General features: G+C 44.9%; 1 protein-coding gene across 1 annotated transcript in view; it reads left to right on the top strand.

Moving 5' to 3' along the window:
• FRMPD2 (FERM and PDZ domain containing 2) overlaps positions 1-20667 on the top strand; it is a 133676-nt gene extending 113009 nt beyond the window's left edge. Inside the window, exons 40-45 of the mRNA XM_090058036.1 lie at positions 1301-1449; positions 4256-4346; positions 6420-6754; positions 15215-15430; positions 15683-15745; positions 17314-20667. Of these exons, the coding sequence (XP_089914162.1) occupies positions 1301-1449; positions 4256-4346; positions 6420-6754; positions 15215-15430; positions 15683-15745; positions 17314-17394 (935 nt within the window). The 3' untranslated portion in view covers positions 17395-20667. The remainder of the gene's footprint in view (positions 1-1300; positions 1450-4255; positions 4347-6419; positions 6755-15214; positions 15431-15682; positions 15746-17313) is intronic.
• Positions 20668-22612: the final 1945 nt, after the last annotated feature.

Here is a 22612-nt window from a genome sequence, read left to right as displayed (position 1 = left end):
CAGTCAGGGGGCATGTGCCCCCTCCCCCGACTCAGGAGGCAGCAGTTGCCCATGCTGCCCAGGGCCAGGGCTGGTGGGACCCAGGGCAGGGCAGCAGGAGCATGGGGTCCAGGATGGTACATGGCTTAAGTGGCGATGGTGGCAAGAAGTGGTGGTAACCGATTATTTTTATTTACATTCATTCCTATGGGGAAATGGGTTTTGCTTACTGAGGTTCTGTTTAACAGTCATTTTTTCTAGAACCAATTAAGAGCGCTAAGCGGGGGTTGCCTGTATAGGCTCTACTTCTACAAACACGGATGCCTATCCTCTATTTTATGCAAGAATAATCTCATTAAAATCAGCAGAACCACTCATATACTTAACACCTGCTTTGGTGGATTAGGGCTGAACCCTGTTCTGAGGGCTTGAAAGGCACTTACGCAAGGACTCTGCCTGTTTGTCCCATGAGAAGTTCAATTGCTTCCATCTCAAGTAGAGAAGGGTATCTTTATTGATCAAGGGGTGATGGTCAGAAAGCTGAGTCATTGGGGTGTGTTTACATGTTCATTAATATGCTTTTGTTACTGTGCATTAAATTTAGGACCTCTAAAGTGAGGTATTAACTAATTGTGCATTAGGCTGCCCTAATGCACAGTAGCAAAAGCTCACAAATTTTTTAGTGACACTTAATATGCAGTAGCTTAATTTTACTGCACATTAGTGTATTAGCATGGTTTTTGCTGTGACGCTCTAATGCACAGTAAAATAGGCTATTGTGCATTAAAGGCAATGTGTAGACATGCCCAGGGAGTATTTAGGAGACACCTTTCGGAGGTTCAGGTTCTTTTCTACTTTTCCTCTCTCCAGTGGAGTGGTGATTTACTGATTGCTTTTAATAGCAGCAAATTACAAAGGTAGAATGAGGGCAACAGGAAATAGGTCCTGACAGGAAGGATGCGAGTGATTTACACGTGTTTCCTAGCAGTAGGAAAAGGACAAGATTAATTACAGGAACCCACTGTGGGAATGCAATTGAGCTACGGTGAAGATGTAGCCAGAGACTTTTGCCCTGTAGGCATTATGAATACAGTTCTGTAGTAACATCTTACTTAGTCTGGGCTGCATGTAGAACCTGCACATGGCAATGGCCATAGCATCTGGATCAGGCTGTCTCCCACAAGAAAGCTGATGGTATTTGGAACCACATTCTTAACAGGATAGTAATCCAACCTCTAGAAAGCTTGCTGCATGTGTATACTGAATTACAATATTAAAAATCAGTTGTGAACACATCCCCTTTTTTTTAACCAATCCATAGGTAGCATCCTTGTGTCTGAAGATGAACTGACTGAGTTGACTAACATTAAGCCAGTGCCAACTGGGGTAGGTCTGAGGACTGGCATGAAAAATCTGATTCAAGCCCTTCAGCAGCAGATTGAGAAGCAGGACATCTTAAAGGAGTTTTTGGTGAGATGCATAAGTACATAGGCTTAAGTGTTTGGCACAGCTGGGGCATAAAGTTGTTGGTATCTCTCTTAAGCTCTAGCGTCTCTCCACATGCCATAGCCAGAGATGGTCCTTACTGATGCCACGGTGATAGGGAGTTGCTCCCAGCTACAGCAAGTCTTCAGATCTATACAGAGAGGAAGTATTAAATAAATATCTCCCTCTTTGCATGCAGGCAGGACTCTATTTCCCTGCCCAGACAGGGGGAATATGGATATTTTCTCCCATTCCATGCCCCCAGGAATCAACCTTGGCAGATTAACTTTTCTGCAGAGCCCCCTCAGCTCTCCTGAGCTATTCTTTAAAGTACATTCCAGAGGTAGCATCTCTAGTGCTGTTAGGTACTTAGATGGGAAGCTGATTAGAAGAACTACTTTAATACACTGCACCATGGGACTCAGGGGCATAAAATGTCATTGAAGCTAAGAATTTTGTAACACTCAAAAGGAATCTGATGAAACACGCAGAAGTACATCAAATAGAGTTAACTCTATAAAAGGGCAGAAACTCTCCTGCAAATACTTACCAATAGGGGCTAGAAACCAATTTGCTATGGGTGGGCTATTTTATAATTGTTCCTTATAAGGCTGCACCTTGCCCTGAAGCATCTGGTACTGAATAGTAGACTAGATGCTTCTGGTCATAAATGGTAATTGCTATTCTGCATGTTAATATGTTCTTTCTATCCCTTGTTTCATCCTAGACCTTCCAATTACAAATTCCAGTGGACACAAGGTCTGGTATTTGTTTACCCTTCCTAAAGTCCAAAGACTTGATATCTGATGCATTGCCTATTACTGATCAAGACAGAAGTGTATCACTGAGTCTAGCAACTGTTAGATACCATACAGGTTTCCCTTGATTTATGTGGGTTCAATTTATACAAATTCACTCTTATGCAATGACCCTTTTGTATCTGAAATTGGTTATACACGAGGTAAATTCACATATATGTGATCAGCATAGGCCGATGTTATGTGATCCGCAAAGGCATGCTGCGCCCTTCCCCAAGTAGGTAAGTTGAGTTTGTGAGGGAAGGGGAAAGGGTGGCCCCAGCCTGCTCTTGTCCAGCTGCAGGCGGCTGCCTGCCCTACTGCAGCCCCGGGAGTGGTGGACGCTGCCTGCTTGCAGCTACTGGGCTGCATTGTGTCAGGGGGTTTGGGACATGGTGTCCGGGAAGGTGGAGCCCTGGGGGGTTTGGGGCGTGGCGCAACTCAGCAGCTTCAAGCCGTTTGTATTGGCTGCTCACAGAGCAGCTGCAGCAGGGGCGGGCAGCCACCTGCAGCTGGTTGAGAGCAGGCGGGGGCCAGTGGCCGCTGCAGACTCAAGCCAGTGGCAGCACCAGGCTCTTCAGGGGTGGGTGAGTGGGGCCTGGCCCTGAAGTGGGGTGAGTGGGACTGTCACTCACCCCAAGCGCCATGAAAAACCCGGTGCTGCCCCTGCTGCAGCCCTGGGAACAGCAGATGCCACCTGCTTGCAGCCAGTGAGCTGTACCATGCTCCTCTCCCTGCCCTTCCCCAGCCCCAGCCCCAGGCCCATTCCCTCCCTCACTGCCCTGGGAATGCATCCCTACCTGTTTCATTGTAAACTGGGTTCACTTTATGTGAATTCAATTTATGCACCATTTCCTGGGAACGCATCTACCGCATAAATTGAGGGAAACCTGTAATTTGAATCACAGAGGTCTCCTCACCAAGGATGCCAAAGAAAATTGGCGCTCTCTGCATCTGATCCTTCATTCAAACTTAGCATCTATTTTGACTGTGTTAGGCTGAAGAAGTAATTTACCAGGATGTGACTACTTCCATGCTAAAGCATTATGTTACAGACTGTGGGCTAGAGTCAATTTAATGTCCATATCATTGAGTAGATTCATGGTGAAATGCAAGCTGGTGCAATGCATACCAAAAGGTCAAAAAAAGATGAAGAGCAGGAAAAGCATCTAAATATGAGGGGATGTGAAACAACTGTGATGTACACACCTATCTTCCCTAGTGTGTGTTGTGTGGAATTAGACCCCTTCAGACCTATGTTTAAACCATGTAATTTACACTAACTTGCACATTACAATATGCAAATATACATTTTTTCCACCCCTCATCACTGAAATTTAGCACTGAAATTCAGCAGAAATTAACAGGAACAGTTTGAGGTGTTGCTTATGGATATATCAGGATTACACAAGCAACATCCCAAACTGTTCCTGTTAATTACCAGTGCTACAATGTGTCTCAAACACCAGAATTGACACTCCCATCACCAACTTAATGGCAAATTAGTGAAACATGCTTTGCACCTTTGGTTTTTCATGGGTAATTCAAGTGTTTTGGATTTGGGTCTTCATATTCCCTGATAAGTCTAAAGCAGGGGTTGGCAACCTTTTGCAAACCCAGGCTGCAGCTTGTAACTTGGCCAGCCCAGCATTCCTCTCCAGCCACTCCAGCAACTATGAGCAGAAGTTCCAGCAAGGAAGAGCAGCTAGCCTTAACTTTGGTGATAGGTGTGCCACTAGCATAACATGGACTAGATCAAATGGCTGGGGAAATGGATATGCCTTTAGTAAAATGTGGAATGAGTCAGATCTTTGCAGGCTGGATCCAGCCTGTGGGCCATAGGTTGCCAACCCCTGGTCTAGAGCATGGTATGCTGATTGCATTGCAGGCAGAATGCTGTTTTCTAGCTGTGGGGATGGTGGTTACTGACAGTAGCTCTGCAGCTTCTCTGGAGACAGAAAATAGCATAACATAACTATTTTCCTTTGATTTAGGCTCTAGAACACATTAAACCACTTGATGACTGCAAAGTTGGGAAAGCACCAGAGAACAGAGAGAAAAATAGATACCGAGATATCCTTCCATGTAAGCAAGTACATTATTAGGTGGTTTAAACATAAAGCCACTGGAAGAATATTTGGGAACGATGGAACATGGCCATCAGACTGAGTTACAGAAACAACCTCAACTGCTTCTGGTCATGGATGAGTCCAAAACAGTAGAATATATGAAGTTTTGTTAGAGGGCAGTTAAGTAGGATTTATGGGAAGTATGCATGTGATTAAGTCTTTCATTATTACTATGGATCCTGGTTATACAATGAGTCCCTTATACAATGAGTCCCTTCTCTTCCCCTGGGCTGGGTGTTTTGGGACTAGGAGCAAGGGAACTGTCTACTTTATAACCTCCCAGGCATCAACCCTACAAATCAGGAGTGGGTGAAACTTTCTGCAGGAGTAACTGCAGAGTGGGATGGGTGGTATTTCTGTAATGGTAGCTCCTTACAGATAATCAGTTGGCCCCTGCAATGATACAACAGACTTCTCTCCTAGGATCATTGTGTTACTAGAAAATGTCCAAGATCCTTTCCCATGTTCTCAGAAAATAGTGTCTGATCTGGTCCTTAACATCAACTCTTAGCTGAGCATTCTAAATAAGCGTTTAAAGCTTTTCTACCAGTAAATTAGTTTTAGGAATGAGGATTTGAATCTTAGAACTGAATGATTAGTATTAACACAGATCACTGGGCATGTCTATATGTACTGTTAATACTATAAAGGCTTACTGCACCGTAAAATACTGCACAGTAATCCTTCCCTGGGAGCACGTCTATCCATGCTCCCTGTTGGGAGCAAATTTACTCCCAATGGGAGCTGCCCAGTACAAGGCTGCTTCTACCCTGCTCTGGCCCCATGCAACAGCCAGGGGGAGCTCCATGCTTCCCTGGGGTGCTAGCCTAGGGGCAGGCAGGGAGCACGGATCCCCATGCACAAGGGGCCAGGATAGCTCTATCAGCTGTATGTAGCAGCAGCTGTCTCCTTGCCCTGTACACTTCGGGAGAGGTCCTGATTGTACACAGGGCTGGGAGACAGCTGCCACTGCAGAACTGTCCCTGCCCTGTGCACATAGGGATGAGCCCCATGCTCAGTGGGGCTTCCATGCACAGCCAGGGGCTGGCTGGGAGCTGTCCCACTTCTGGGGCAGCTCCTAGCCAGCCCCAGGCTGGGCAGGGATTTCTCCAAGCAGCTGGGGGCTGGCTGAGAGTTACCCCAGAAATGGGACAGCTCCTGGCTAGCCTCCAGTTGTGCAGGGAAGCAGAGAGCTCTTCAGTCCCAGTGCTACTTGGATCCTGGCTCCTGTGGAGAACTGGGAGTTGATCAGTACCAGAACCAGGGAAGTTCTTAATCCCCTGTGACCCCCTGGTGTTGTGGCTGACTAGAAGCAAATTTGCTCCCAATCAGTGTCTACACAATAACTACTGCACAGTGTCTATTGCACAGTTAGCTAACTGCACATTAGACTAATTTACTGCATGGTAAATGGTGTGCACATGTAGACGGTGACACTTTACTGCACAGTAGATTAGTCTGCTGTGCAGTAAAGCATCTTTTGTAGACACAGCCACTGAAGTACAGATCTACTCTATTAGTAAATCTGAAGAGACTCATCATGAAAGAAGCAAAACTTACATTTATTCATATAAATCTTTGTAATTGTCTATGTTAGGACCAGAAACAGGATTTGTAGCACTGCACTGCTATGTAAAATAGTGAAATAGTCCACATTTTTAAGTTTCTAATGTTATACAAATAAGTATTATTGTAGGGAAGTAGATCACTACTATAGAATACTAGTGTGAGCTGCAGTATATCAGGCTACTACTGTAGGATTCTGTAATAGTTATAAGATTTGTCAGAAGTCCCATTATAAGTCCTAAAGGGATGACTCACGTGATATGTTTGCAGAAACTGCCTATTAGTTAGTATGGATATTAGTGCCACTTGGCTAGCCAAACATATCTGCATCCTAGATACCATTGAGGTAACCTTCAGTTGCCAGATGTTTAGGCTTCCTTCAGTTATAGATATACAGGAACATAGCTTCAGATTTTCTGCTGAAATGACAAGGTTTCAACAATACTTTTTTTTTCTGCTTCAGATGATAAGACACGAGTACCTCTGGGAGAAAACAAGGCTTATATTAATGCAAGTTACATCAGAATTCCTGTTGGACAAGAGGAGCATTTCTATATTATAACCCAAGGGCCTCTGCCTTCCACCATAGCTGATTTCTGGCAGATGATTTGGGAGAACCAATCAGATGTGATTGCCATGATGACAAAAGAAGTGGAACTTGGAAAAATCAAATGTCATCAATACTGGCCTGAACCTACATGTATCTCTGTGGACCTGGCTCAATTCCACCTGAGGCTGGACAATTACCAGATCCTAGATTATTTTATAATCAGGATAATAGAACTGATTAATAAACAGGTAAGTTAAATATATTTAATTATTTGCTGTCACAAGGGTGACTTGATATTATATCTTTGTAAGTATTTGGACTATTTTCATTTTTGTAGTATTTTTTTATTATCTTTTAAACTATATGAAAATCTGAATTACTCTGGGAAACTCCTGACCTAGTGACGATAGATGGTTCACTGCTCATTTCAAGCCCAATTATCTTTGAAACTGCTTCTTTCCAAGTCACCTTCCAAGACCACAGTGAGTTGCTACAGTTCAGCTTGATTTAGTCTGGTCATGCCTATCTAGTACCATGAAGAGCCATTACATGGCCTGCTCCAAGCCCCTCTCCATGGAAACACTACAGCTCAGCCATTGAGCAATAAAGATAGTGGGGTGGGAGGTTCTTACCTGATTTGTGGTCTTCTAAATGTCCTTGGCTGATGTTTCTGAGGTGTGGTCTGTCTGCTTCAGTCGGGGGAGGGAACCTGGCAGTGGGGGTGTGGCCTGCTGCATTGATCATTGCTCCTTCACCCTCCCACACTTTACAAAATACTGGCTCTACTCATGAGAACCAGTATGCACTACCCCTTCTCAATGAACTGTTTGAAAGACTGGGGCAAGTGTGTGTCTTCACAAAGTTGGATCGAAGGGGTCCCTACTAGGCTTCTCCAAGAGATGTATGGGGAGCCCATGATTATTGGGCTTTGTTAACTTCTACCAAGGTTTCTTCTGGAATTTCTCCAAAGTGGTAGCCCTTAGAACATGCTCCTCAAAAAGGGGGACTTGTTCCAATGGTCCTAGAAAACTCAATTCACACTTGACTCCCTGAAGTGGGCCTTTACCTCTACATCTGTCTTGGCACACCCAGGTCTGGTTGTTCCTTTCATAATGGAGCCAGATGCTTCCACTTCACGGTTGGAACAGAACATGTCCCAGTGTCAGGGGGCTATGAGGCCATCCACCTTCTGTTCCTAGAAGATGAACTGTGCCAAAGTTAACTACGAAACTGGGAATGAGGAACTGCTGGCCATAAAGAAGGCCTTTGTAAAATGATGCCATCATTTGGAGGTATCCTGACACCCAGTACAGGTTGTGACTGACCACAAGAACCTACAGTATTTCTGCTCAGCAAGGAATCCCAACCAGTAACAAGCCCCTGGGTCTTTTGAGGTTTTTTTTCCAGATTTAATTTTGTTAATTACCTATAGATCCAGAATTCACACTGGCAAGACTGATGTTCTATCCAGAAAGGATGAATACATAAATGCCAGCCCACAGAATCTGCCCACGATCTTGGATCATACAAACTTTGTATGCGGTTTGAGGGAAAGAGACTTACTAGAGTTCTTTTTGTCCTCCCTCAACCAAAACCCTCTTCTGGACAGTTGCACCCACTGTGCTGAGTTTAGGGCCTGAACTCAACCAGGACTTTAGACCTGAATGGAACATCCTCACTATCAGGGGTAGAGATTCACTAACCAAGGTGGACTATTCATCCCCTGCCATGATGTTCCTACTATTTCTAAGAAACATCTTCCAGCTCCATGGGATGCCTGTAAGCCAACGGCTCCAACTTATATCCCATTCCTGACTTCTAAAGGTGGAGCTACATGTCTTGTCAACCTATTACTCAGGGTCCAACAGACAGATTAAGTGAGATAACTGGGTCTTCCTCCTGCCATTGACTGAGTTTGCCTGTAAGAACTCAGATCGTAATTTCCCACAGCATGGTCCTTTCTATGGATTCCATCTCTGCTTTCACCTGATCCTGCTCATCATCTCACTGCCCCCACCTCAGCAGAGCTAGTATGCCATGTGTCAAAGATCCAGGAGAGCCTTCAAAATCATCTACAATAATCATTTCAGTTTTAGTCCAAGGCAAGGGGAGCATACTGTTAATGAAGTCCTTGACAGTAAAAAGGCAAGAGGTAAACTCCTTTCTTGTAGATTGGCAGATCTAGAGGGGGTTCAGTGGCATGACTGCACCCCCATTTCAGATTGAACCACATCTTGGGAGCAACAGCCAGTGACTTTAAGTCCCCCAAACCTGCAAGAATCCCTCTCCCTTCCCTTCTATGTTCAGAGGTCCTCCCTCTCTTCCCCTTCGCCCTTTCCCCTGTTTGCTGCTGCTGTTTTCCATGCTGTCCTGGGGGTAAGAGAAGCTGCAAAGCCATTCCTGCTCACTCCAGCTAGGGCAGGGGCTGGGTGCCGCTGGGGGACAGTGGCAGTGGTGGCAGAGGGAGGGAGGGTTCTCCCTCCCTGCCCTATCCTCTTGAGAGTGGGGAGGGGGAAGCGCCCACCCATCACTGCGGCTGCTGTCCCCAGCTGAGCCTGGCTTTTGTGTAGTCTAGTTTGAGCAGGCAGGAACAGGCCTGGAGCATCCCTCACAGAGGGGAAGGGGAATGGATTCTTACATGCTTTGGGTCTTACACGTCCCCAGTTCCCATTTTCATGGTGTGGTCTGCCTGCGCCAGTTGTGGGGAAGAGGCTTGGTGCAGGGTGTGCAGCCACCTCTGCAGTATTTGTTGATCTTGGACTCCCTTTTGCAAAATCATGGATCTGCTCCTGGGACCAGCAGACTGTTCATGGAACCAGCCCAGAACGTGCACACCCTGAGTTGGTCTAAGCCTTCCACTGCACATACTTGGAAGAGTTTGGCTTCGGTCACCCAGAGGGTGTTCCAAGAGGAGGGGATGATGTCATGAGCTGAAATCCAGTTGGGACACATCCAATCCTAGGCCCAGCTGGAAGTTATCAGGCAATAGGGCCTAGACATCCTTCAGAAAGAGGGGAAGAGGGCCCTACCCACCTTGGCCTATTTTAAGCTTTGCCCAGACAGCAGCAATATCTTGGCAACAGACCACTTTTTTGTGCTTCTGGCCTACTTGGAAGTCCTAATTCTGACTCTGTGCTGTGAACCTTTGGCTTTGACTCTTTTGCCTCTTCCTGATTGCTTGTATCTTTTTTGGACCTCCTGGCTTGGATTAACTCATCTTGTCTCAACCCTTGGCTTGCTGTCTAATAGTAGCACTGATACCTGGCCCTTGAACTTGGCCTCCATTCTGGTAAACACCTGACCTAGAGTGATCAGCTTTGACTGCCTCCACCCTATTCACCCTTTACAGTTTGTATTTTAATGTGAGGAGCCTGGGAGACAAAATGGAGGAACTTGAACTACTGGTGCAGAACATGCAACCATGTATTACAGGGATAGCAGAACCATGATGGAATGGCAGTCAGGACTGGTATTGAAGGATATGTGCTGTTCAGGAAGCAGAAATGTTGGAGAAGTAGCGAGGTAGCATCTTTTGACAATGATGTGATAGACTGTAAAGCAGTGATTCTCAGCTAGAGTGCCACAGCACCCTGGGTGCCTTGAGATCCTTTTAAGGATGATGTGGTTTGCCATGCAATTAGCACTCTTAGGAGTGCGGATGCGATTTACAAGATAAACCCAGAGATTTAAAAAAAAGGAATTAATAATTTAAAAATATTCTGATCTTGTCTCTGCAACAGCAGAATTGCACTATTATTTTTCTGTTCACAAAAAACAAGTGGCAACAAAGAGCTGCTATTTTCTGAGGGGTGCCTTGGGTCTAATGAGGTAGTCCCTTGAATCTAAAGAAGTTGAGAACCACCACTGTAAAGAAAGAAAACAGGATGGCTTGGATAAAACAGAATTTGTTTGGATAAAAATGACTTTGGAAAATGTTGATTAGAAAGATTCTGTCTAGCAGGTAAACTTGCAGTGTCATATTTGAATATGGGCAGCAATCTCTGTCATGCTATTAGAGTAAGAAAAGCTCTCATAAATTAATTCATTATGGGAAATTAACTTCCCAGATACTGAGTGGAGAACAAAGATCCAGATATTCTTGGATGCAAGTCAACAGGTGTTTTTTTCCCCCACCAGTGTCACTGAACCAACAAAAAGAGATATTAGTTCATACATGGTTTTGACAAGCAATAAGACCATTAGAAAAGAGCTGGTCATATAAAAATTACCTTGGATCATATCATCAGCAATTAGTTTTGTTTAAATTAAATGTCAGAATAAAAAAAAATAGAACTGTTGCTAAAGGCTTTTATTTCAAAAGGATAAACTTTGATAACTTAAGGGAACTAGTTACTGAAGTCCAGTGAACAAACAAGCTACGGGACTTGAACGTGGAGAAGCTGCCTGGAATTTTTTTAAGTTACTAAAACTGTCGATGGCTTTATGTCAAACAAAGGGGGAAAAATTTGTTGGAAGGTCTCCACTGCTAACTGAATGGATAACCACTTCAAAAAACACATTAGCTGTCTAGGAATGGGAAAAACAGTTCTGATCAGTAAAGGCAGGCATATTTTAGAGGTCAAGGAACATATGGATGAAGAGAGAACTGTCAAATATCAGATTGAGTTAGACCTGGTAAAAGACATTAATACAAATAGCCAAAGATTCTTCTATCATAAATAAAAAGAGAACAAGAATAAATGAACTGGGGCCACTCCGCAGCATGGATGAAGTAGAAATTAAAACTAATTTAGATATGACCCAAAACTAAATGAATCCTTGCGTCAGATTTCAAGGATGATCATACTGATTTAGGGAGACAAATACAGGATGGATAATGCAAGAGAAGGAATGATTTAAATCCCAGAATTCTGAAATGAGACAACAGGCCCTGTAACAAGTATTTTTAACAAGAGTCATGAATCTGGGAGTAAAAGTATGGTCAGTGGGCTGGGGTGTATGACTTATGAGGAAAGACTGAGAGAACTGAGCTTATTTAGTCTGCAGAAGAGAAGACTGAGAGGAGACTTAATAGCAGCCTTCAACTACCTGAAGTGGGGTTTGAAAGAGGATGCAGCTAGACAATTCTCAGTGGTGACAGATGGCAGAACCAGGAACAACGGTCTCAATTTGCAGCAAGGGAAGCTTAGGTTGGATATTAGGAAGAATTTTCTCACTAGGAGGGTAGTAAAACACTGGAACAGGTTACCCAGAGAGGTGGTGGAAGTTTCTTCCTTGGAGGGTCTCAAAACCTGGCTAGACAAACCTTTGCCTGGGATGATCTAGTTGGGGACAGTCCTGCTTTAAGCAGGGGTTTGGACTAGATGATCTCCTGAGGCCCCTTCCAACCCTAACTTTTTATGATTCTATACGATTTTATGGGCATTTATACGCATCCCTTTTCGTTTGGCAATGCACCGGAGAGCTGCTGCTTCACGTGAGCTAATGTTCACTGCGCTGCACAGTGTGCAGTTGTATAAGTGGCGAAATGTGCGCCAGCGCAGAGAAAATGGTGGCGGTGCAGTCTTGAACTAAAGCATATTTGAGGTGTCTTAGTTCAAAAGTGCACCACCACCATTTTCTTCATGCTGACATGCATTTTGCCACTTATACAACTGCAACTGTTGCAGCACCGGACATCTGGTGCTGCAGCGCTTGCATGTGTAAAAATGTCCTGTGATGCTATGTGGTTCTGGCTCTCCACTGCACAAATGCGGCTCTGTGTAGCTACATGCCCCAGACCCACACTACCACCCAGCCCAGACTCACACTGCTGCCCGAATTCAGCCCCAAGGATTCAGCTCAGGAGGGACCCCTGCCACCTGAATCTGGTCCAGGCCCTGGGATGAGTTTGATATCCTTGCTTTAGAACAAATGTAGAAGGAAATAATTTAGAAGGAAATAATACCTAAAGACATGAAGGTAAATAGAAAATGGGGTTAAATGTGACATGTATTTAACACATGTGGATTACCCCAGACTATAAAACAAATCTCATCCACTGGATGACCGTTCAGTAGAACATTTATATGGTGCCACATGGAAAATAAGTTAACAGCCAGAGATGGAGATTAGTCAAACTATAAGGTGAATAAGGCACTGACTCAAAGGGAAATGGAAATATTTTCAATTTAGAGAGCTCATATCAGGATGGAGGGATGTTGCCAGTGCATCTCCTCAAGGATCAGTCTTAGGACTGATCTTGTTAATAACTCTCAGACAAAACATGGGGGAGTGCTGATAAAATTTACTGATACAGAGTTAAGAGGCACTTCCCTACTGAAAATATTAATGCCATTGTACAAGGCACTAGCAAGACCTTGTCTAAGATATTGTGTACCTGTTTTGTCATCCATGTACAAAAAAAGATGAATTCAGATAGAAAGATGCAGACAAGGGATCACGGGCTGGCAAAGCATACCATGCAAGAGGAAAATATAAGGGTGTAAAGGGCGTATCTATACTGTTATTTAGTGTCATCCCCAAGTCCACCATTTAACTCAGGCCCATCAACTACATAATTAAAAAGCCTTTAACTCATCCCACTGGCAATCCAGCCCACCAGCAGAAGCTCTACTGTGTATCAGTCTGAGGTCAATCTTCATTGGAGCGTACCATTCCCTGGAGTGTGTTCAAAACTCACCCAGGCTGCAGGCCTCAGACACAGGAAACCCGCCAACAACTGATTTACAGCTTGTCTCTCCCCTAAATATAATCTCTGTTGTCCAGGAGAAACGAGTAGTTAGTAGACTGATTCCTAGAAAGGCTCTGCTTTAAGAACAGAAAGCTTCGTCAAAATCTTCTAGGAATCAGTTAGCTCACTCCTTGTGTCTCCTGTGTTTGGACTTCAGCAGTGGTAACATAATGAAGTTGCAAAGTAGGAACTTATGTGGCTTGAGCTAATTAAGCATATCTCTCAGTATTGCCCCCCGGGGCGGACAAAATGGGGGATCCGGCTCCATTTCCCAGCAGCCCCCGCCTGCATCGCTGCAGCCGGTTTCCGTGGAGTTCCCAGGAGCAGCAGGGCTGTGACAGTGAGGTAATAGGGTTTCCATGGAGACCGGCCCAAGCAGTGCTGGCAGGGTGCATGGCTGGGCCAGGAGCTGCTCTGGGGCCGGAGCTGGGATTTTATAGCCGTGACAGTATGGTCCAGAGCTGGGGCAGAGCTGAAATCCACAGCTTGCACACCTCTGCCCTGGGTGTGCAGGCAGAGGATCACAGCCGTGCCCCAGCTCCGGCCCATGCTGTTACCACTGCATGATCCCAGCCTGTGCCCCAGAGCAGCTCCCCACCCAGCCATGTGCCCTACTAGCACCGCTCTGGTGGGTCTCTAAAGGAATCCTGGCCCCCTACTATCGTGGCCCCACCACGCCTGGAGGCTTCATGGAAACCAGCTGCAGCTACATGGGCAGGGCTGCTGGGAAGTGGAGTCCACTGTGGTCCAAATCTGGCCCTGTGGGCTGGACTTTGCCCCCCCCTGTTCTAAATAGTAGTACAACCACCTCTAAAAGAGTTTGGATTCTGTAGCCTAGTGATACAGTGGTTGAGAGGGGATATGATATGGGGTTATCTAAAAATATGCAGGGGGTAAACACCAGGAGTAGAGATATTAAGACAAAGGACATGTTAACATGGGAACAAATGGATATAAACTAACCATAACAAAATTTGAACTGTAAATCAGGGGACAGTTTCTAACTATCAGAGCAGTAAGGTTTTAGAACAGCCTGCCAATACAAACCTTGGTAATAAAACAACCGAGTGTATTTTAAAATGGAGAATGATAGGTCTGAGAAATCAGTTTGATGATGTGGCTTCATGTGATAGCAGGGACCTGGATTCGATTCTGACCCAGAGGCTCCCTTCTAGTTTTATGTTTCTATGATACTTATACCCAAGGATTTTAAAGCACAAAACATATTAAAATCCTACAGTATCTCTCAGATATTGTAAATGTTTAATCCTGGGCTGTAGTCCTAGTCCCTCTCTATCATGATCAATGTATTATATGAAAATAGAATCTCTCTTGCTTTATTCCTTATGTTATTGTGAAAGCCATAATGATCCATGGTCTGTGGTATCACAAGAAGATGGTGGCATTAGAAGACTGATTCTGATTTCAGGTGTGAAACAAAACTCTTCATAACCATAGTTTTGCAGATGTCCCTCAGCATGATGTGCAAAGAAAGGCAAACACTGGCATGGTGGTTGCTATGTAAAACGTATCTGTTGCTTTTTGCAAAGCATCAGCATTTCAAAGGTCGTGTCAAAAAAGAGTTAATCCCATCCCTTTCCTAACTTGAAGGTTTATAGAGATACTGAATCACTACAGTGTAATCCTGACTTCCATTAATCTCTCTGGGCTATCTAAAGGTCATTTATGCTTCTGGAGATTCCAGTGACCTGTGCTTTGCGAGGAAGACTTCAGTCCTGAAAGCTTCTGAATTCTGCACACCTGGAACTCCTAGTTTTATAAATGTCCAGTTTGAGAGAGGTTTTGAGTGTCCCCTGAGCAATATGTAACATGGGCCATTTTCTGGATAGCCTAGAGCTATTTTTTTCTCACTTAGCATTTTTAATGTGAAGTATTTTTCTGGCCATCGCTAGATACTCAGTTAAATTACTTGTATTTAGTTGTCTAGGTGACTTTATGTGAGTAAATTATAGAATTCCATAAGCAAATACTATTTGTGTTCTTTCTTTTTCAGACAGAAGAAAGACGATTTATAAAACATTTACAGTTTACCACCTGGCCAGACCATGGCACCCCTAAACTAGCAGAACAGCTGGTAAAATTCATTTGTTACATGAAAAAAGTTCATCAGACAGGACCTATAGTTGCTCACTGCAGTGCTGGGATTGGAAGAAGTGGGGTTCTACTATGTGTAGATATTTTGCTGAGCTACATAGAGAAAAATCTGTCTGTAAGTATATCTAAAACAGCTGGTTATAAATATGATGGCTGACTATTTTATTGTAGAAGAGCTTGGATCAAATTCACTCCTGCTGCAATTTGATTCAAGTAAGTCTATTTTCAAAAGAAACTTGGTTTCTGATGTTGATTTTGGTCTTTAGGGATAACAATTAAGAGTAAAATATTTATGAAAGTAAAAACTAAAAGTGTTCCCACTAGATTGTGTTTTCTCTTTGTTGATAACTTTGTTCTTTTTTGACAGTTCAACATCAAACAGATAGTGAGAGAGTTGCGACATCAGCGCTTTGGCATGATTCAAACAAAGGTAAGGTCTCCATAAGGAAATCAGATTAGCTCTTCATTAAAGGCCCTGCTTCAGGAAGGCCTTTTGAATTTAAAGGTGAAATGCCATTGAATTCAATGAGAGTAAGCGTGTACCTATGCCTACCACCTTTATTCCTACTGAGTCGCACCTTACTACATGAGTGTCTTCCCTAGATTTGAGGTATTGCTCAGTGTAATTCTGGTAGAATCTTGTCCTTATTAGGGAACAGAAATAAAAGCATAGGAAAGTGATCTTTAGTGTTGTGTAATATGCTGCAGTCACTACTGACCCTTGATTTTCATGCTAGGATAGACAGTATTTCCAGGATTTAGGGCCAGTTTTGTACCAATCTCTACTAGTTACTCCTTATTTCAAAAAGGAGTAACGAATAGGCTAGAATAACCTTTAACATGAGTTGGGTTTTACAAGTCTTGCCCCCAAAAAGTGCAGTTTTGAAGTGAATCCTTGGGATGGAAGGGCAGACGAGTGCCCTGTTAGCTACTACTAACCTATCTCTGCCCCTGACAAGTTTTCATATATGACTATTAAGAGATAAATGAGCTGAATTTGATGAGGATAGCATCACAGGGATGGAGGGATGAGAAAATTGTGTGAGTAAATGGAGGAAAGCATATAGATCTACTGCAGTACAATATTTAAACATGTACTTAGATACATCTCTCTTATGAACAATGCTTTAAGCATTCTAATATTATAAAAGCCTTAGTCTGTCTGTCCATAATGCTTTATTTGCACTCTTGTTGGTTGTCTAAAACAACCAATCAGAGTGCTCCAAGGACGTTCTGGACAGAAGGTGGTGGCGGAGCCATGATGAATCATGACCGTGGGGACCTGAAGGGCAGGGGGGAAGTGGAGCCAGCACCATTGGCCTTGCCCCTTCCTGCCCTGCTGATTGGAGGCAGCGGTGGGTGGAGTGGGCCCGGACCCCAAGCAGCAGTGTGTGGGGAGAGGAGGTGGGGAGTGGCCCCGGGCCCAAGGCGCTGGGGGGGTGGTGAGAGGGGAGAGAGAGGAGTGGGCCCAGGCCCAGCCCCAACTTGGCCGGGGGGGGAGGGGGAGGGAGGTGTGGGCCTGCCCTCCCCCTTCCGCTCCCACACAGGGCTGTGGCTCCCATCGCTTCCGCCCCTCCTTATCATTCTTGACGGACAGCTTGCTAGCGTGCCTGTAATGGCACACTAATTTGCATTGACTTCAATGGTCTTGAGTATACTCAGTGTGCATTTGAAAACTTCATGTGCATGTACTTAAGTTCTAAATAGGAAAGCCTTCCTGAGCCAAGACTTTAATGAATGAATGGGAGAAAAAGGAGGGCCAGAGTGAATGGGGACAGAAGGAAAACAATAAATAAATGCGGGGAGGAGAGCAAAACCAGTGAGTTAATGGGGGAGGGGAGACAAAAGACCTTGAACACCCCAAATTTCATGCAGCCCTAGATGATAATTCATTTTATGAAGGTGTGTCCAAAGCAGGAGCTTCAGGAAGCTCTGCACCCTTTGCATACATGTACTGAATGTGACAGAGTGACTGTGCTGGTTTCTCCACATGTCCAGGATCAGTACCTATTCTGTTATGAAGTTGTGCTCAAAGTCCTGCAGAACATTCAAGCCATGGATTCCCATCAACTGCAATAAGTACCCCTGCCATAGCTGTTCATCTTGGAGTCCCTGCATTACTTCATTCTAAAAGGCTGTTAAGCCAGCACAGAGAGGTGCTGTACTGAATATATTATGCACTGTCTTACTTTCTACACTGTATTAGATTATGATATTTGAAGTATTTCTAAATCAGCATAATGTGAGCTAAATGTCACATAGATTTTGGCTCTATATATTGAAAAACTCTCAGCATCACGATGCCACTATTGGGTTATCACAGTAATTCGGATGCTCAGCGTTGCAGCGTATTGGTGGCTAGAACAACAAAGTTGACTAGTGGCCAAGAGATGACACACCTTTATGAAGGACTACAACTATGATCAACCAACTTTTATTGTACAAAAGGCAGTTAAAATGCTCCTGTACCATGCATGTAGCAAGTGGAAGAAACTGTCCCTTAAATGTCACTCTGTACACTTGCTCCTTTATTTTGTATCTATATTCTCTATTCCTAGCAATGCTCTTAAGTGCTTGGAGTCAGTATATTTGCTCTGGTAGTATGAATAGCTTAGACCAGGGGTCTGCAACCTTTATGAATTGTGGGTCATAGCTTTCAATCTGGCTGCTGCTCTGGGCCACTGATCCCCTGTAGTTTCCCCAGCACACCATGCTCTCTTGTGTCCCACCACAGCCTCCACTTACTATGCCACAGATTTCTATGGCCAATGGCCATTTTGAGGGGCAAATTCAGTAGGGAGGGTAGAGAGCAGGTAGGACCAGGCATCAACCAGGACTTTGCAGGCAAGAGGTGGAGCTCAGCATAGGAAAGCACTGGGACAAATGGTGCACAACAGGCAGAAGGAAGTTGGGGACAGCCTGCTCTGTGGTCCACACCACTGTGTGCCACTGATTTCCCCACTTCCTCCCAGCTGTACTAAGCTAGATCCAAACTCTTCCAGCCTGCAGTCAGAAAATTGCCAATCCCTGACTTAGCCCATTTCCTGGCATTGTACCAGGTTTGGAGTTCACACTGTGATCAATGGAAATCACAATATTGATGGCAGGATGTGGCCCTGAAGCTTTAGTGAGGTGCCTTCAAAGCAGGCAAATGATGCTACAGAATTGGAAAGGAGCAAAGTTTTGTCCAAGCAAGATAAACATATGTAGATATAATTAACTTTCTCAGTGTGTACCCATGTAAAAGAGAAAGCGATACTAACCAAGATGAATGTATTTGTACATATACCTGTGACCTTTTCCATTGTAGATTTTTTGTTTTTTTTTACCTAATAATCCCTTATTTAAGGCCTAATCCAACTTCCACTGAAGTCAATGCAAAATCCTTTTGATTTTGGTAGGGGTTGAATCAGGCCTTTAAGTGAGAGCTAATAATGCTGTTATAGAATTTTTTTTTTTGCAAGAGCCAATTTACATTGTGCAAATTCCACCATTAGCAGATTTCTACTGTTTTTCCTCTCCATTCTAGTCAACAAGACTTGCATTATAGTTAAACTGGAAAACTCTCGAGATTTCTTACATACCACACAGGCAGGGGGATTGTGGGGATTTCATTCATTTATGTTTATGAATTGTTAACTATGTCTATCAGTGCATTTGTATCTTATGTTGAAGATCATATTTATGGAGGTAGAATTATTATATACCTAAAGGAAGATTACATTATTTTAAAAATAGGCTGTGTGGTTGTAAATATATTTAAATACAATGTGTATATTAAAACAGCTCCCTTACCTCCAAACAGGGATAATATTAAGGAGTAATTGCCTACATAAACACTCCATAAACTAGATGATAATACCATTGTTTTAATATTATTATGAATTCAGAACAATGGATTTATGGAACAGAAGGACTATGACATTAAATATAACTTAAAAGTTATTTTCAAAAAGTTCGTCATTAATCTTAGAGTACCTGTTATTTTATAATGGACAGTTCCTGCTTTCTGTCATCAGTGATCCTGAGGTAATCTGGCAATAACAGTGAGTAGCATTTACAGTGCAAACCAGCTTCTGATTTAAATGCCATTGGCAGAAATCAATATTAACTCAGTGGAGTATGTCTCAGAGTTGGATCTAGAAGGGTTGCAGTAGTACACTTGCACATCACTTTGGCTGTGCTGCACGTAAGCTCTCAGTGTGGGATCTGGCCAGAGCTCCTGCTTTCACATAGCTCTGGAGTCCAGGGAGTGAGGGGACTGCTGCCATTCATCTCCTCCTTTTCCCTTGCTGCTGAATTGAGTGGGAAACATGAATGACTGATGCCTCCCAAAACTGGGTGGGGGGCACCATTTGTAGGTAGCAGCATTGGCAGCGAGCAGAGTCTACCCACAGATGCTGGCGGCGGTGTTGGTGTTGGAGGGGGGGTGGCAAGCGGCAACTTCCCGCAGATGCTAGCAGTGGCGGTGAGTGGGGTCCACCTGCAGATGCTGGTGGCAGCAGCGAAGGAGGGGCGGGTGGCGAGTGGCAACTGCCTGCAGAAGCCAGCAGTGGTGACCAATCTTGAGGGGAGGGGGCAGGGGGTATATGCCCCCCATACTCCCACTACGGGTCACCTATGGTGGGGAAGGCAAGAGAGCAGAAGGGTAAACAGTAGTTGCATTCATCCCCTGGGCTCCAGTGCTATGTAAAAGCAGGGGCTAAAGCCAGAGCCCACCCTAATCAGCTGGTGAGCTCAGAGCTCACTGTTCACACAGAGCTCCAGCTGAAATCTATGCTGGCCAGGCAGTGAGCCCAGAGAGCTTAGTGTTTATATGTGGCACAAAGTGAGCAGTGTCGCACCCCTCTTGCTTCAGTCCAGCATCCATTATTGGTATGTTTGGATTCACACTGGCATACATAAGAGTAACTACCATTTTGTCTTCAGCTGATTTTCAGCCTTCTGGAAAGCATTAGCTTCCATATATTACTCATTTGTTTTACTGTCTACACATTGCATCCAGAGTATTAGTTGCACAATTCTGTTAGGCATCATTAGGGAAAAGTACAGTCAGAAGTTTATCTCCATTTGGTATTTGGCCTTTCACTATGGTTTGATATACCATGGTACATTACTAAGATACCATTGCACACTCTAATGCACGATTCACTTTTTGTACTTGGCTGATTCAAGCCAGATCTTCAACAGAATAATTTTTGTACTTAAAAGTGTTTTATTGGTTGCTGGGAACAGCTATACCATGTTTGGAAAGGCAATCCTTTTGGCAATGTGTGTTGCTTCAGTTTTATTTGTGCGTCAACTTTGTAGCTGTTTGAACAGAAATGTTTCCTGTTTTACAGGAGTATTAAAGAGATCTTAGAAAGTACTAGTTCGCATTTCATTTTAGTCTCATATGGACATAGGACTCAAAGGGGCCTCTTGGGTCAGAGTCCAATTGCTTGCACTCTTAGCCAACCATTTTATCCACAGAGTCCTGAAAATAATCCACTCCAGTCCCTCACATTACACCCACAAAACACATTATCAAAATGAAATGAAAACACCTAACAATCTGCCATAGGTAAAATGCAGGGGAAGCAGGGCCACAGTCAATGCCCTGCCAATGTAGTGACAGAAAAGTAATTGGTTGATCTATACTCAGAGAACTATGTCCTATGCCAAAGGGGAAGGGGAAAAAAATCCACAGTCTTTATCAATCTGGCCAGGGGAAAAAATATTTTTTGCCCCCAATCTCATATGTGGTATGACCTCACTAGAAGAGCAAGACCCTTCAGGCAGGTACCTGAATGGTTTTCAAACACCAGCAGAATTGTCAGTGCACCCTAGTCAAAACCTACAGCTTTCATGATGGTCAGCATCCAGTGCAGCAAAGGAAGGTGAAAGAATCACAGAAGCCAATAAAGGGATCATGAGGAAAATTACACAGAATCCAAAATAATGTAATATAATAAAAGGTTTAGTCCGTCTGTCTGTCTGTCTGGAATGCTTTTGGCCAACTGTGCGTGCAGCACCGAGAGTGGGGGCAGCAATTGGCTGCTCAGCCTGGGCTGCAGAGACCCAAGTTTGAGCTGCTGCCGGGGAAGTTTGTGGTGGTGGCGAACATGCCACAGCTGCCTGAGCAGTGGGGCTCTCCCATACCTCCCTGCCTGAGGGTGAAGGGGGTGGGGATCAGTGGTGGTGCTCCCCACCACCTAGCCCCACTGCCTCCCAGAACAGCCAGTGAGGGGTGGGGGAGAGAGGTGGTGGGCAGGGAGGGAAGGAGGCAGATGTGGAGGGGTAGAGCAGGGCTGGACCCGGAGTGGCCGGGGGAGGAGTTGGAGCAGGGCCAGACCTGGAGCAGTGTGGGGAGGGGGAGGCGGACCTGGAGTGGCGGGGAAGAGGGGTGGAGTGGGGTTGGACCTGGAGCAGCCGGGGGAGGGGGGTAGAGCAGGCCCGGACCCGGAGTGGTGGCGAAGAGTGGGGGGGCAGACCCAGAACAGCAGCAGGGGTGGGGCCTAGAGTGGGGCTGGACCTGGAGTGGCTGGGAGGGGTGGAGTGGGGCTGGGCCTGGGGCCAGGTCCAGCCTCACTCTACTCCCCTCCCTGTCACTCCACATCTGGCTGGCTCTGTCCCTGCCCACCCCACCCATCATTCTTGATGGGCAATTTGATAGTATAATATTATAATAAAGGTTAACCAACAACAACATTTTTTGAAGAGCTATGATCCCTCATGTTCTGGGGCCAAAACCAAACTCTTAATTTCTGGGGATTAAGTGTTTCCTTCTAGGAGAATATTCTTATATAATAAAGGGCTTAGTCCACCTGTCTGTCTGACCATAACACTCTTGGAGCACTCTGATTGGTTAGTGAAGCAACCAATCAGAGTCTGGAGTGCTGACATGATGGCAGGGACAGAGGGGACTGAACAGGGAGGTGAGGCCAGTGCCATGACAATGCTCTGCTGCCTCTGAGGAGCAGGGCCAAGGCGTGGGGGGAGCCAGCGGCATTGGAGGTGGTGGTGGTGCAGGGTGCTGGTGGAGAGGGACAGAGGGGACAGCTAGGCAAATTCCCCCCCACCCTCACACACCTGGGAGGCAGCGGTGGCATGGGGTGATGGTGCTCCATCCCTGTCCACTGCCCACCCCCCCCAGATCGAGGGAGGTGATGTTCCCCCTCTATGCGGTATTGGTCAGGCTGCATTTGGAGCATTGTGTCCAGTTTTGAGTGCTGCACTTCAAGAGAGACACGTTGAATCTGGACAGGGTTCAGAGAAGGGCCACTCGCACATTTAGTGGCCTCCGTGAAAGACTCTA

This window comes from Crocodylus siamensis, chromosome 7 (genome assembly GCF_052110815.1).
Source record: "Crocodylus siamensis isolate JL-2025a chromosome 7, ASM5211081v1, whole genome shotgun sequence".
Lineage (NCBI taxonomy): Eukaryota > Metazoa > Chordata > Crocodylia > Crocodylidae > Crocodylus > Crocodylus siamensis.
Note: the sequence above shows the minus strand (reverse complement) of the source record. Positions and strands in the feature narration are given on the sequence as shown.